Raw genomic sequence first — 13,261 nt, forward strand, 5'->3', positions numbered from 1 at the left:
AAGATGCATTATTTTATTTCCTTCTCCTTTAAAAACACAAACTCTCTCGAGTTATCAATTTAGACTTACTAATAATAATATTCAGAAGCATAACTAAAGGAGGCAAGCAGCCTTGGCCCCTAATAAAATTTTACCATAAAAAAAATATCAAATTATGTCAAAGTAGACCAAAATAAGAATTAAATATCATATAAGCTCTGCCAAGATAGAGTGAAGGGTGAACACAAAACAATGAAATCCTTTTTTATTCATAATTTGATGATGAAATTTCCAACTACATTGTTCACAATTCTGATAAAATCTTTCAACAAAATGAAAATGAACATATCTGTATAATGAAATTTCCATGGTTACATAAAAGAATCAAAGAATAATTAAAAAGCATCAAACTAATTGACTGACTCAGTATGAAAAAATAAACTAGACTGTATGACCCAATTCTCTTATCTGCAACAAAAGAATGAAAGAATAATGACAAACATTTCTCTACTACCTGCAAAGAATTTCTATGTATTAAAATGTAAGAAAAAAAATATTAACTTGGCTGAGAAAATGAGGATGAACTGCCTGCAACATCAATGGGGGTCCATGCTGAGACTGTGTAAAGTGGTTCATCTAGCCAACTTAGAGTAAGTGCCCCATCATCACCATCTGGTCCTTGTTTCTTCACACTGTAGTTCTCACTAGTGTACATCTTTAACAGCATTTGGCTTTGGACCAGTTCCCTGTCAGTAATCCCCATGCATTTGAACCCTCCTTGCTCCATCAACTTCCTCCATTTCTCAAAACTCGTGTGCCTTTCAAACCGGTCGCTTCCTTCACAAGCAATTAAGTTCCTGATTTCCCTTGCAAACATCTCTTCTATTTTGATCCTAACTGGACTCTCTAAGGGAAGGGTGGAATCAATTGAGTCAAATATGGCTGAGTAGTATCTTAATGAATTGGCAACTCTTGCTTCTAAGTTGAGGATGTTGTTCTCTGTTTCTTGCTCTGCGATGATGACTGCTATGGGGTTTATGCTACGAATGAGTCCTAAAAAGTCCCGAAGTACTCCTCCGTTTCCATCGTAAAGTGTCTTGTGAAGTTGAAACACACAATTCACGGCTATGCTTTCGTTTTCCTTTGCATGAAGCATCCACAACCTTACGTCTTCTAACCTGTCTACAACTGGATGGAACTCGAACGGTAAATTCAATGCCTCCGCAAATCCTGCTAGCCTGCCTCCTGTTTCGTTCAGTTCTTGCTTTGATTCACCAATTCCGGTAACTCTAACGTGGCTCGGTGGATTAGTCCTAGCAGCTAAACTTTGGAACAAACTAGGCCATTGAAGCCCTTGCTTGATGTCAAAGTCTACAATGTGAACCCTGTCTTTCCCCTCGAAGGCCCTCAACAATATCTCGTTTGATGTGAAATGAACAAATTTCGGAATCGGAGTTACCTGATTCAATAGCCTCAATGCAGTACCATTGTCATCATCCAACCGATCGAGCTCTCGAGGAGTTGTGATATGAAAAATGTGAGGCCAAACCCTTGTGACTCTAAGAGCCAAAGCTTCGGTATAGTAAGCAGTTAGACGGCTTATAACAGTTCCTCTTGGAGAAGCAAGTTCCCCCAACTGTGATATGAAATGATTGATGGCAGCAATGTTCTTTGAGCCAATGGCTTCAACACAAGCTGCAAGTAGGCGGACGAGCTCGAATCCCTCGTGCTCCCTATGGTTGATCTCTTCCTCATTAGCCCCCAAACGAGCACCTTCATGCGGGTAAGGATTTCCAGAACCATTACCCCTCTCATATTCCTTGGCTTGCACATTCAATGGAGGTCCCAAACTATGACTCTCCGAAGAAGTACTCGTTGATCCCGAACCTGAAGCTTCCTTTCCCGGCCTGTGGGTTGTCTCAACATCCTTTTCTCCAACATCAGTGAGTTCAGTTATTACTGAATCGATCCAAGGATTGTTAGACAACGGCAAAGGGGGTGTCCCCCTTTCTTCATCCCCTGATAAACTTGGTTGAAACCAAAAATTCCCAGCACCTAGTTGGCCTAAACTCAAACCTCCATGATCATCTGGTTTCTCATCATCACTGCTACCCTTTTTCCTCTTTGCCCTATTAATGACCGTCTCATCATCAACTAGACCCTGTTCAGCAAACCTCTTCAAACTTTTACCTTTGATCTCTATCCTCCCTTCGAATGGATTTTGCGCGCTAGTCGTCGTCAATGGTGGCAGCCTAATGTTCTGCTTGATAGAACAACTGCTGGTCTTGGCCTTGGATTCAACTGCTGGTCTAATGGTCTGTGATTTCGATGTTTCCTTACGAGAAAAATTACATGGCAGGTCCAATCTTTGTGTGCTCATTGAAGTCTGGAAATGACAAGCTTGGAACTGTACTGCTGATGTTTCACTCCTCAATCTATGCCTTGGTGACAACAATGTAGAGCTAGAACACCCTGCCAACATGTCTTTACACCCTTCCTATATATGTTCTTTCTTTTGTCTTTCACTAATTCAATTTCAATTCACTAAGTCACCCACCCCAAGCCCTTTCTCTGCCTATTTTCTTTCACTATCTCTTTGTAAACTATGCAACGTATGAAATTTCTATAAATTTTCTATGTGTTCATGTGAAACTTTGCATGTAAATCTATAAGTTTCTAAGTGAGTGTGTGAATTTTCAAGAAACCAAAAGAAACAAAACTAAAAGGAATCCGATGAAAAATTACAAAAAGAAACTGAAAGAATATTGTTCCTAATATGAACAAATGTGTGTGTATGCAATGAAAGAATTAATCAAAAAAAAAAAAAAAAACCCCACCCCCAGAAAGAATCAAAGAATTTCTAAGAAAACTAAAATCAAACACCTAACAGACAACAATCATCGGATTCCCAAACATTCACAAATAACTCATTTCAAATATCAAACAAAAACATTGGAGACAAAAAAAAGAAGCATACTTTGACAGCCCTCAATGGGCAATAACTCCATGGAAACTGAAACTGAACCCCAAACTCATCGAAATCCAACCTAAACAAACAGAAAAACGATCAACCAACAAAAGAAGAACATGTTTGTTCTCTAAAGCTCATTACCCCCCAAAAAACCATAAACCAGAAAAAGTTTGTGTTTTTATATACTCCAAAAAAATAAAAGCTTTTTTTTTTTTTACACTAATACACTATTTTTTTCTATGGTTTTCATGTTACTCTTTTTAACTCTATTTTCTACCATTGCAAGTACTGGAAGTATACCATACACACTCACCTGAATACTACCCACTTTCGCCTTCACGTCTCTATCATTGCTTTTTTCTTTTAATTTTCTTTTTCATTTAATTTTGGTACTTGGAATTTATTCAAAGGGAAAAAAAGAGCATAAGATGGGAAGAGGTGAGATATTTGCCGTTGGATATTGAGATCTGACGATGGAGAATAATAGTCTTACTGACCGTTGGAGTTTTGTCGGGAAAATATGGCCGTTACAGAAGGGAAAGGGAGTTGCTGTACTGAACACTGAATTTTCGCGAGAAATTTCTTTTTTTGATTTATATATATTTATTTTTAAAATGCAAAAAAAAAATTAATGGGGAGAGAGTGTTGAAGTTCACGTGGAGAGCACGTGGTTGTCTCCTTATGTCCGTTTACTTTACCGTTGGGTCACAGCCCAATTTATTTTTTTTCTCTACCACTTTTTACCATCCTATTAGTATTTATTTATTTATTAAATATTCTTTTTTATAAAAAAAAGTGATAATATACATTTTACACATTCATATTTATGTTATTTTATTAATGATTTCATTTATTATAATTATTTTATCTACTTTCAATATTGTTTTTTTTAAATATTTATATAAACAATGCAATCGCAATTTATTAGTATTTAAATTTGATGGATTCTAAAAATTGAATTTTAAAATCTTTAAAATTTTAAAATTGCACTCTTATATTTAATTTATTTATTTTATTAAATTAAAAAATCTTTCTTTTTTTTTTGTTATGAAACGAATAATTGTCTGGGCAGGTACCTTTACGTTTGTTTGGTAAAGACCTTCAAATACCTGAAGGATCTGGAAAAGTAGAGACAGACGAACATGCTAGAACTTAGAAGAACCTTAAAAGAAAAAAATAATTTTTATTCGATAATTACATTAAATTATAATTAAATTTAATATAGAACTAAATCGATTATCAAAATAAAATTAAAGAACTAGCATTAAACTCGTAATTGTTCAATTTCAATATATACCCGCACATGAAAACCATGCATATTTCAAAAATTATTATTATTAAATTATATTATATTTATTTTAATATAATCATATGTTAAATATTATATATTATTAAATTAATTTATGTAAGTTTATTTTAAGTTACAAATTCAGTCTCAATTACAATCATAAAAATAAATTCAAATAATTATAAAACTATTAATCATTATAAAGTATAACAAATTCGATAATTAGAATATTTTCGAACTTAAACCATAATAAAAATATGTAGGATCTACGCATGATGGCGCAGAAAATCCACACATGATTTACACAGTGAGATTCCAACATGATATTTTAAAATTCCTAGGGTATTAACTAAGTCCAGCTTGAAGGTTCACTCGAAAAGTAAGAAGGTTTAAATAAAAATATAAGTTTAAAAAATAAGTTTGAATAAAAAATTAATGCTCATTTAGAAAATGAGTCAAGCCTCGAGTAAGCTTTTTTTGGCCCGGGTCCAACCTGGCCCTGTCTGAATTTGAAAAAAAAAATTCATGTTGTTTTTTTATTGTTTCATCATTGTTTTGTCATCATTTCGTTATTATATTACTACTATTTTGTTTTTATTATTTGGATATTGTATAATTCTTATTTTATTATTAATATTACTACTATTTTAAATGTATTTGTTTGCGAAGTTGCACTTATCTTAATATTATATAAGTATATTTTTAAACATTTTTCATTTATTGTGAAACATTTATTTTAATGTTTTTAATGAATTATAACTTTAAATTTATTTTTATATAAAATAATATAACAACTTTTAATACAAAGTAGCCAAGCTCAAGTTTTAACATGTTTATATGAGTTTAGCTTAAGCAAAATTATAAGCCCATTTTTCGAATTGGGTTAAACCTGGACATAAAAAATGGGCCCAAATTTTGAACTTACTCTGACCCGATCTATATACAACTCTAATATTAACCTTATTGGTATGAATTCAATTTTTTATTATTCTTTTATTTCTTTTTTACATTTATATTTTAATTATTTTCATTAAAACCTTCTAAATACTGACAAATAATTACTTTTACATAAATATAATACTAACAAATTTATCTAAATGTTATTATATAACTAAATTAAATATAAATTTAATATACTTCATTACAATTGAAGTCTAAATATAATTTTTATAAAATAAGTCAAATATATACTAAATTATGGCAGTAAAACAATTTAGGTAACAAACATATTTATAAAACAATAATGTAAAAACCTTAAATCATAAAATTAAAGTATTAAAGATTATGGTGAAGTTCATATATAATCATATGCTTACATAAAATATAAAAGGTTTAATGCAAATTTTAGGCTTTGAAGTATATCGTTCTTATCACTCTAGTCCTTAAAGTTTTTTTCAGCCCACTTCAGTCCCTAATGTTATCAAACGCTCCCGATTCAGTTCCTAATGTTATCAAACGTTCCTAGTTCAGTCCTTTAGATGTTGAATATCCATCAAATTATAAATTGTCACATGACACATGTTGACGTCATGATAGTGTCATCATCTAAAAAACCCTAAAATAAATTAAAATATAAATATATAGTTGTTTAAAAAATTAAAATATGTTAGAATTTTTTAAAATTGTAAAAATAATAATAATATTTAGAAACTATCAAAAATTATAATTATTATTAGAAGTTGTCAAATATTGTAAAATTTTTATAAGATTTATTAGAAATCACAAAAGATTGTAAAAAAATTATTAAAAATAGTAAAAGATATTGTACCTTGAAATAAAGTACACATTCACTAATCATATTTAAAATATTAAAATTTGACATAAAATTGTATATTGTAAGACAATCAAATTTTATAAAAAATTATTTAAAAATATTGAATAAATTTTTATATCAATTTTTAATATTTTTATCAGAGGCATCGACAATATGTTTATTTGACTCGGCTCCCTATTTAATGTCTGGAGTAAGCTTCTTTCAACCATTATCGTGCACATGCTTTTTTTATTTTGTACCAAAGTTCTTTAGAATTGTCAAACATTCAACAACCGTTCTTTAAGATATTGGTATAAAGACAAATAATTTGTCTTGAAATAGTAAAAAAAATATTTGGAATACTTTAAAACATTATTTAATTGAAATAAAATTATTTTTTATTATTTAAATAATTTAAAAAAATTATCTAAATTTTTCACTTAAAAATATCTCCTAATTATAAATTCTTATTGATTGAATTATAAAACAATCATCTTAGGTGGTATCCTTCCGAGAGACAAATATTAATGTTCAAACTCTAGTAAATTTGATTTAGAAAATTTTAAAATGTTAAAATTTCTAATATTTTTAAAATTTTAATAAAATTTATTACTTTTTATATTTATATATATTTTTATAATTTTATAACTTTTTAAGTTTTTGATAATTTTAATAAATTTAAAATTTTTAAAGAATTTAAAGTTTTTTTCGAATAACGATATCATTGTGACATCATTGTATGACACTTAGCAACGTACAATTGACTGGATATTCTACCCATTAGTTTTTAACCATATGATAACGTTAGAGATTGAAGTGGGCAAAAAAAAAAATTTAAGGATCAAAGTGGGAAAAACAATATACTTCAGAGATTAAAATGTGCATTAAGCCAATATAAAACGAAAAAAAATTCATTGATGCCTGATGGCAAAGCTTTTATTTTATAAAAGAAATGAGTTTTCAGTAATTTCTTATTTATTTTATAAAATGTTAAAATTTTAAATAATAGTATAGATAATTTTGTAGCTATTCAATATGAAACTAAATTTTCCTTATTTTATAATTAAAATTACAGAAATAAAAAAATACATTGATAAATAATAAAAAACATAATTATCTATTTGGTTAGTAAATAATTCTAAACTGTGTTTATAAAATTTTCTTCAAATTTGATGAGGGTAAGTAGATATTGTTCAAATTTAAGTGTACCCACACAAAATTTGAGAGGATAAGTGTTGTTTTACCCTAATACTAATAATGATAAAAGGCCATAATTATACTAAATTAAAGTATAAAAACAAAATTATAAGGATTGAAATCTTAATTTTACCATCAAAATTAAATTCGATGCATTGTCCAAAACAAGAGGTTCGAAGCCCATATCAAAAGGAATCGCCGTTCTCTAACATGAGAGTAAAGTGGCCATAGAAAACGTAGTTTTTGGATCATTAATTTTCAGAAATGAAGCTCAGAGGGATCAAATAAAGAATTCAATCCCAACTTTTTAATTTTTTTTATTTATCAAGCTATCTATCGGAGCGAGTACAGTAACTAATTATCTGCATTCTGCAGGTTCATTAAGGGATAAATGCTGACCACGAGTTTTAAAGCTGCTCTAATTTTTAGTTGGTGGATTAATGCAACTTAAATATTTTAGGCATAATAATTTATTTGACCCTCCAATCTTATAAAAAAAGTCATTTTAGTTCTTTATTTCAATTTTCGTCTCTTTTGGTCAATAAACTTGCGTTATTTATCAAATCATTTCAAAATAAATAAAAAGTTAATGTTTGTTAACTTTGTTAACGTGGCATACACATGGACTACCAGGTGTATGCCATGTTAATAATTAATTAATTTTTAATACTTTTATTTTTTATAATTTTTATAATTTTTGAATTTTTAAAAATAAAAACATTTAAAAATATTTTTAATATATAATTTTATATATTTTAAAATAAATTTAATACTTTTCTATTTTTAATATTTTTTGGATTTTTAAAATTTAAAAATTAATTAATTGTTGACGTGACAATCCGGATGTATGCCACATTAGTAAAGTTAACCGACGCCAACTTTTTTATTATCTATTTTATAATAATTTGATAAATAATACAAATTTAAAGGCTAAAGGAGGTGAAAATTTAAAATAGGAAATTAAAATGACTATTTTGTAAATATGAAGAGTTAATAAGTTATTATCCCAAGATTTTATATTTGTAGCGACGTAAAAATTTTGTGGATTCGGGTCGCTAAGTTGTGGCGGTTTATTAGAAAATTGGAAATTGAAGTTTGGTTTTAAAATAAACCGGGAGTCGCCACCGATCCTTTTTATAGGTGTGATCGGACACCTTATAAAATTATTTTTGAAATGAAAAGAAATGAGTTTAAGTCCACGTTAAAATCCAGAGAAAAAATAGGGTTCGGGAGTCAGTTACGCGCGAGGAAGGTATTAGCACCCTCGCGACGCCCAAAATTGGTATCTCATAAACACATGTTGTCTTGATTTTCAAAAATACGAGTTCAAAGTAATATTTAATCGTGATCCGATCAAAACACGAGAAACTTCAAGTTTCATTTTCTTTTGAGAAGGACATATCGTTTTAACACGAGCCGTCAAATTCCATCCAACATAGCGATGAAATTCGACAACTTAATATTAAATCGGCATGTTTCCTTATTTATTGAAATTAAAAATTATGAGTAAAACATTATTTAAAATAAGCATTCGTGAATAAAACAAAATAACGATGCAATTAATAATGAAATATTATAACCGACAATATTAAAACAACAATATTAATATTTACAAACTAGAAATGATGTACTACCAATATAATAAGAAAAATAATATATTCACAACGACAATAGAAAATAACACTATATACATAAAATATACATATATATACGTATAATATAGTTATAAAAAATACATACAACATATAGTATTAAGAATAAATACAATATATATGGTATTAAAAAGTATAGTATTAAAAACATGACATAATATATACATGATGTGGTATAAAAAATCATATAATTATGATGGTATTTAAAATATATACAAATAATATGGTATTAAAGGTATATACATAAGATATTAAAATATATAACTAGTAATGTTAAAACATATACATAATAATACACCTAAAATATTAAAAGCCTATATATATAATACATATAAAATATACATATATAATACAATATTAAAATATTTACATAATATATATATTTTAGGATAGATAAATATAGATAACCAATAATAATGCCACATGAGTATGTACATAAATATATTAAATACATACACATATAATGGATATACATATAGTAGAATGTAAACCAATAATAATAATAATAATAATAATAATAATAATAATAAATAACAGGAAATGAGACAAAATAAATTCGAAAATAAGGCAGTAAATTGACAAAAAGGGTTAAATCGAACTTAAAACAACATTTTGGGGCGAAATTAGAAATAAAATAGTAGGAAAGGACTATCTTGAACACGCGTGAAAACAATGGGGATCAAAAAGCACAATTTTCCCATCTATTAAAACGCTGCGCAGTGTGGGGGACCAGAATGATAAACGGGCAAAACTCTGGGGCCAAATTAAAATATTTAAAAAACTTGATTGTAAAATAGCAAAAATGCGGAAGGGCCGATCGCGCAATTAGCCCTTCCGCTTCAAAAACACGCGGACCCTGGCCGGACGGGTCGGGTCGACCCGACCCGCATCAAAACGGCGTCGTTTTCTGCTTTGAACTGGTACCAAAACGGTACTGCTTTTATCGGGCTATAAATAGCCTAAAACTTGAAAAAAATCATTTGAAGGAGAAGAAAGAAAAAAGAAGAGAGAAAAGGAGAGGGAGAAAGGAGAGAGAGAGGGAGAAGAGAGGGCTTATAGTGGGGGCTTCCACCGACGGCCAACGGAGGTCCGTCCATGGCCACGCCACGGCCATCATGGAGAGGTAAAGAAAAAAATTATTTTTTCCTTTTTATTTTTGTTATTTTTATGTATATCTCAGATAGTTTATATAGGAAATATATATTTTATGTAGATATAGATTCAAAAATGAAAAGAAAGAAGAAAAAAAGGAAAAAACAAATAAATAAATAGACCTTGATTCCTCTTCTAATCTGTTTTACTGTCACTTTGATATCTGTATTGAAATCCTTTTGATATTCTTTGCTTTTGAACTACTATGATCCTCCTTTGAAATATTGATATTACTGTTTTTATTGAAAACTCAAAAAGAAATCCACCCTCTTTACAATGTTGTGTTTTTGGCTCTTTATAGCCATTCGAGCACTGTCTTCTTTCTCTACAACTTGATGTTTGCGTGTCCCCTTTGTTTTGCAGGGTATGGCCGGTGTTGGTGGTGGGAGTGTCAGACGGCATGGGCAGTACTAGGTCTCGGGCAGAGGAGGAAGTGGTCTGGCAGCTCGCGTGGGGCTGAGTGATCGCGCACATGGGGCGTGGTCGCCAAAGGCAGAGGGGTGTGCGGCGCAAGTAGGGGGTTTGGTACTGGGCTTTAGGGTTAGCTAATGGGTTGGGCTTAGGTTAGTGGGTCCGATGGTTTGGGTCTGGTTGTAAATGGGTTTGGGTAGGTTAATTGGGCTTGGGTAGGTTAATTAGGGACTATTGGGCTATTCGGGCTTGATTGTAACAGGCCAAAATTGGCCTACAACAGCTGCCTCTCTTTGCTCATTGTCGTATAACGGGAATAGAGCAAAGACACAAAGAAAGGCCAATTTTGCCTGGTCATGCTGAGTCTTGACTTCTTTGGTGTTCTTTTTGCTCAAGTGGTCTCCTTCAGTCCACCGTATTTTGCAGCTTTGGTTCAATCCACTGCATCTTCAGATATACGCCTTGTAGCTTCAACCTACTCCAATGTAACTTCAAGGATATGAGATTTGTAGCTTCGATTTGCTTCCATGTAACTTCAGAAAGATGAGATCTACAACTTTAATCTACCCCTCTATCGCTTTAGTGAGATAAGGTTTGGGTCTTCTCTTCTGTAACTCTAACAAGGCAAGATCTGATATCCTCGATCAGCTCCACTGTAACTTCAGGAGGCAAAATCTGACATCTTCAATTAGCTCCAATCTTTATTCTTGACTCGGCATGTGATCTTGAGTTCAACTCATTTCTCGTAATATGAATTGATTCTTTAAAAAACAGACATTAAAAACAAAAATTGAAAATACCTCAGTAGGTGAACTGAGGCTCAACTCATTTCTCGCAATATTGGTTGATTTTTGAAACATAGAAATTAAAAGCAGAAATTAAAAGGCTCAACTCACCTCTCGCCAAATGAGTTAATAATTTGAAAAGTAGATTTCGAAAAACGGAAATTAAAGGCTCAACTCACCTCTCGCAATATGAGTTAATCCTTGAAAAGTAGATTTCGAAAAACGAAAATTAAAGGCTCAACTCACCTCTCGCAATATGAGTTAATCCTTGAAAAATTAAAAACCGAAATTGAAAATAGAAATTAAAAAGACTCGACTCACCTCTCGCAATATGAATTGACTTTTGAAAATAGAATTTGAAAATACCTTAGCGTGCCGCAAGGCTCAACTCACCTCTCGCAATATGAGTTGATTTTAGATTTAATAGGAATTGAAATTACCTCAGCGTGCCCGAGGTTCAGCTCACTTCTCGCAATATGAGTTGATTTTTGAAAGGTAGGAATTAAAAAGCAGAAATTGAAAATAGCTCAGCACGTGAGCCAAGGCTCAACTCATCTCTCGCAATATGAGTTGATTTTTGAAAAACAGAAATTAAAAGGCTTAACTCACCTTTCGCAAGATGAGTCAATTTTCTAAACATAAACTAAAAATACCTCAGCGTGCCCCGAGGCTCAACTCATCTCTCGCAATATGAGTTGATTTTGGAACATAAATTGAAATTACCTCACCGTCTTGAGGCTCAACTCACCTCTCGCAATATGAGCTGATTTTTTGAAACAACAGGAATTAAAAAAAAACACCTCAGCGTGACCTGAGGCTTGACTCACTTCTCGCAATATGAGTCGATTTGAAAACATGAATTAAAGATACCTCAGAGTACCCAAAACATATCATCTGGTGGAACTCATGTGTCTTTTCCCTTGATTCAATACAACTATCATCACGTCCTTTGCTCTGTTGGATTAACTGTATATGCCATGCATGATGTTATCATGATATGCACATGTTTGTCTTAAATGCCTTTATGCCTACATGATTATGCAGTGTTCCTTAAGCATGTTTGTCGTATGTCTTTTTTCGTCTCGATTCTTGTGATGGTCCGCATTCATTACTTCGGCTCTTTACTTTCTCTTTACGCCATGTACACGTCTTCGAGTAATCGACGTTTCTCAGATATCACTCTTTTGCCCTTTGTTGAACTTTGTTATTGCTTTGAGGCTCTTTATCAAATTTTCATCCAGGTAATGCCTATCATTTCTTTTGTTTAGAGTATGTCATTTCACTATTTATCATTAAATAAACACATAATGAGATGCATGAAAATGGTCAGGTAGGATATCTCATACTCCTTTATTTCAAATGTGGCAAACAAAGAAAGTCAACCAATGATAGTACAACTGTGCAAAGAAAAGATCGTATTCAACGGATACAAATACTTTAGATATTCGACACATGAACTCTTCCCGTTCCTCAATCAAGAATCTTTTAGAGTCTGGCTCCTTGCGTAGAAGATTTCGAGCTTTCAGAGATGCTTCAAATATCGTAGTCTCACCGTTTGTCGTGAGCTTTAAAACGCCTTGCCTTGTAAGTTTAATATTTGCTTCATTAGAATGCCCTCTTGGGTTTTCATCCTAATCTTATATGTTAACCAAAGCGCCTTTTCGGTTTTCGCCCGATCCCTTTTTTTTTTTTTAGATGCCCTTTCGGTTTTCATCTCAAGCATAATATTTCTTCACCGCATCCGAGTTCATCTGGATTCGTAGCTCCTTCCCATCCATCTCGGTAAGGATTAAAGCTCTACCGAGAATGCCTTTTTACAACGTATGGTCCTTCCCAATTTGGTGCCCATTTTCCTCGCAGGTCTTTTTGTATTGGGAGAATCTTTCTCAAAGACGAGTTCTCCTTCATGGAATTCTCTTGGTCGCACTTTCTTGTCATGGGTCGCGATCATTCTCTTTTGGTACATTTGCCCGTGACAAATTGCCCTTAGACGCTTTTTCTTCAATGAGGTTCAACGATCATATCGAGCTCGAACCCATTCTCGCTTCTTCTAACTTTGATTCCATCAATACT

The 13,261-nt window shown here is 31.6% G+C and overlaps 1 protein-coding gene across 1 annotated transcript; it reads right to left on the reverse strand.

Moving 5' to 3' along the window:
* Positions 1-302: 302 nt before the first annotated feature.
* Positions 303-3,517, reverse strand: LOC108466836 (scarecrow-like protein 28). The gene has a single exon (XM_053026224.1). It carries the CDS (start codon positions 2,459-2,461, stop codon positions 536-538), a length of 1,926 nt encoding a protein of 641 aa, XP_052882184.1. The 5' UTR covers positions 2,462-3,517; the 3' UTR covers positions 303-535.
* Between the last annotated feature and the right edge of the window lie 9,744 nt (positions 3,518-13,261).

Source organism: Gossypium arboreum, chromosome 1 (genome assembly GCF_025698485.1).
Source record: "Gossypium arboreum isolate Shixiya-1 chromosome 1, ASM2569848v2, whole genome shotgun sequence".
NCBI lineage: Eukaryota > Viridiplantae > Streptophyta > Magnoliopsida > Malvales > Malvaceae > Gossypium > Gossypium arboreum.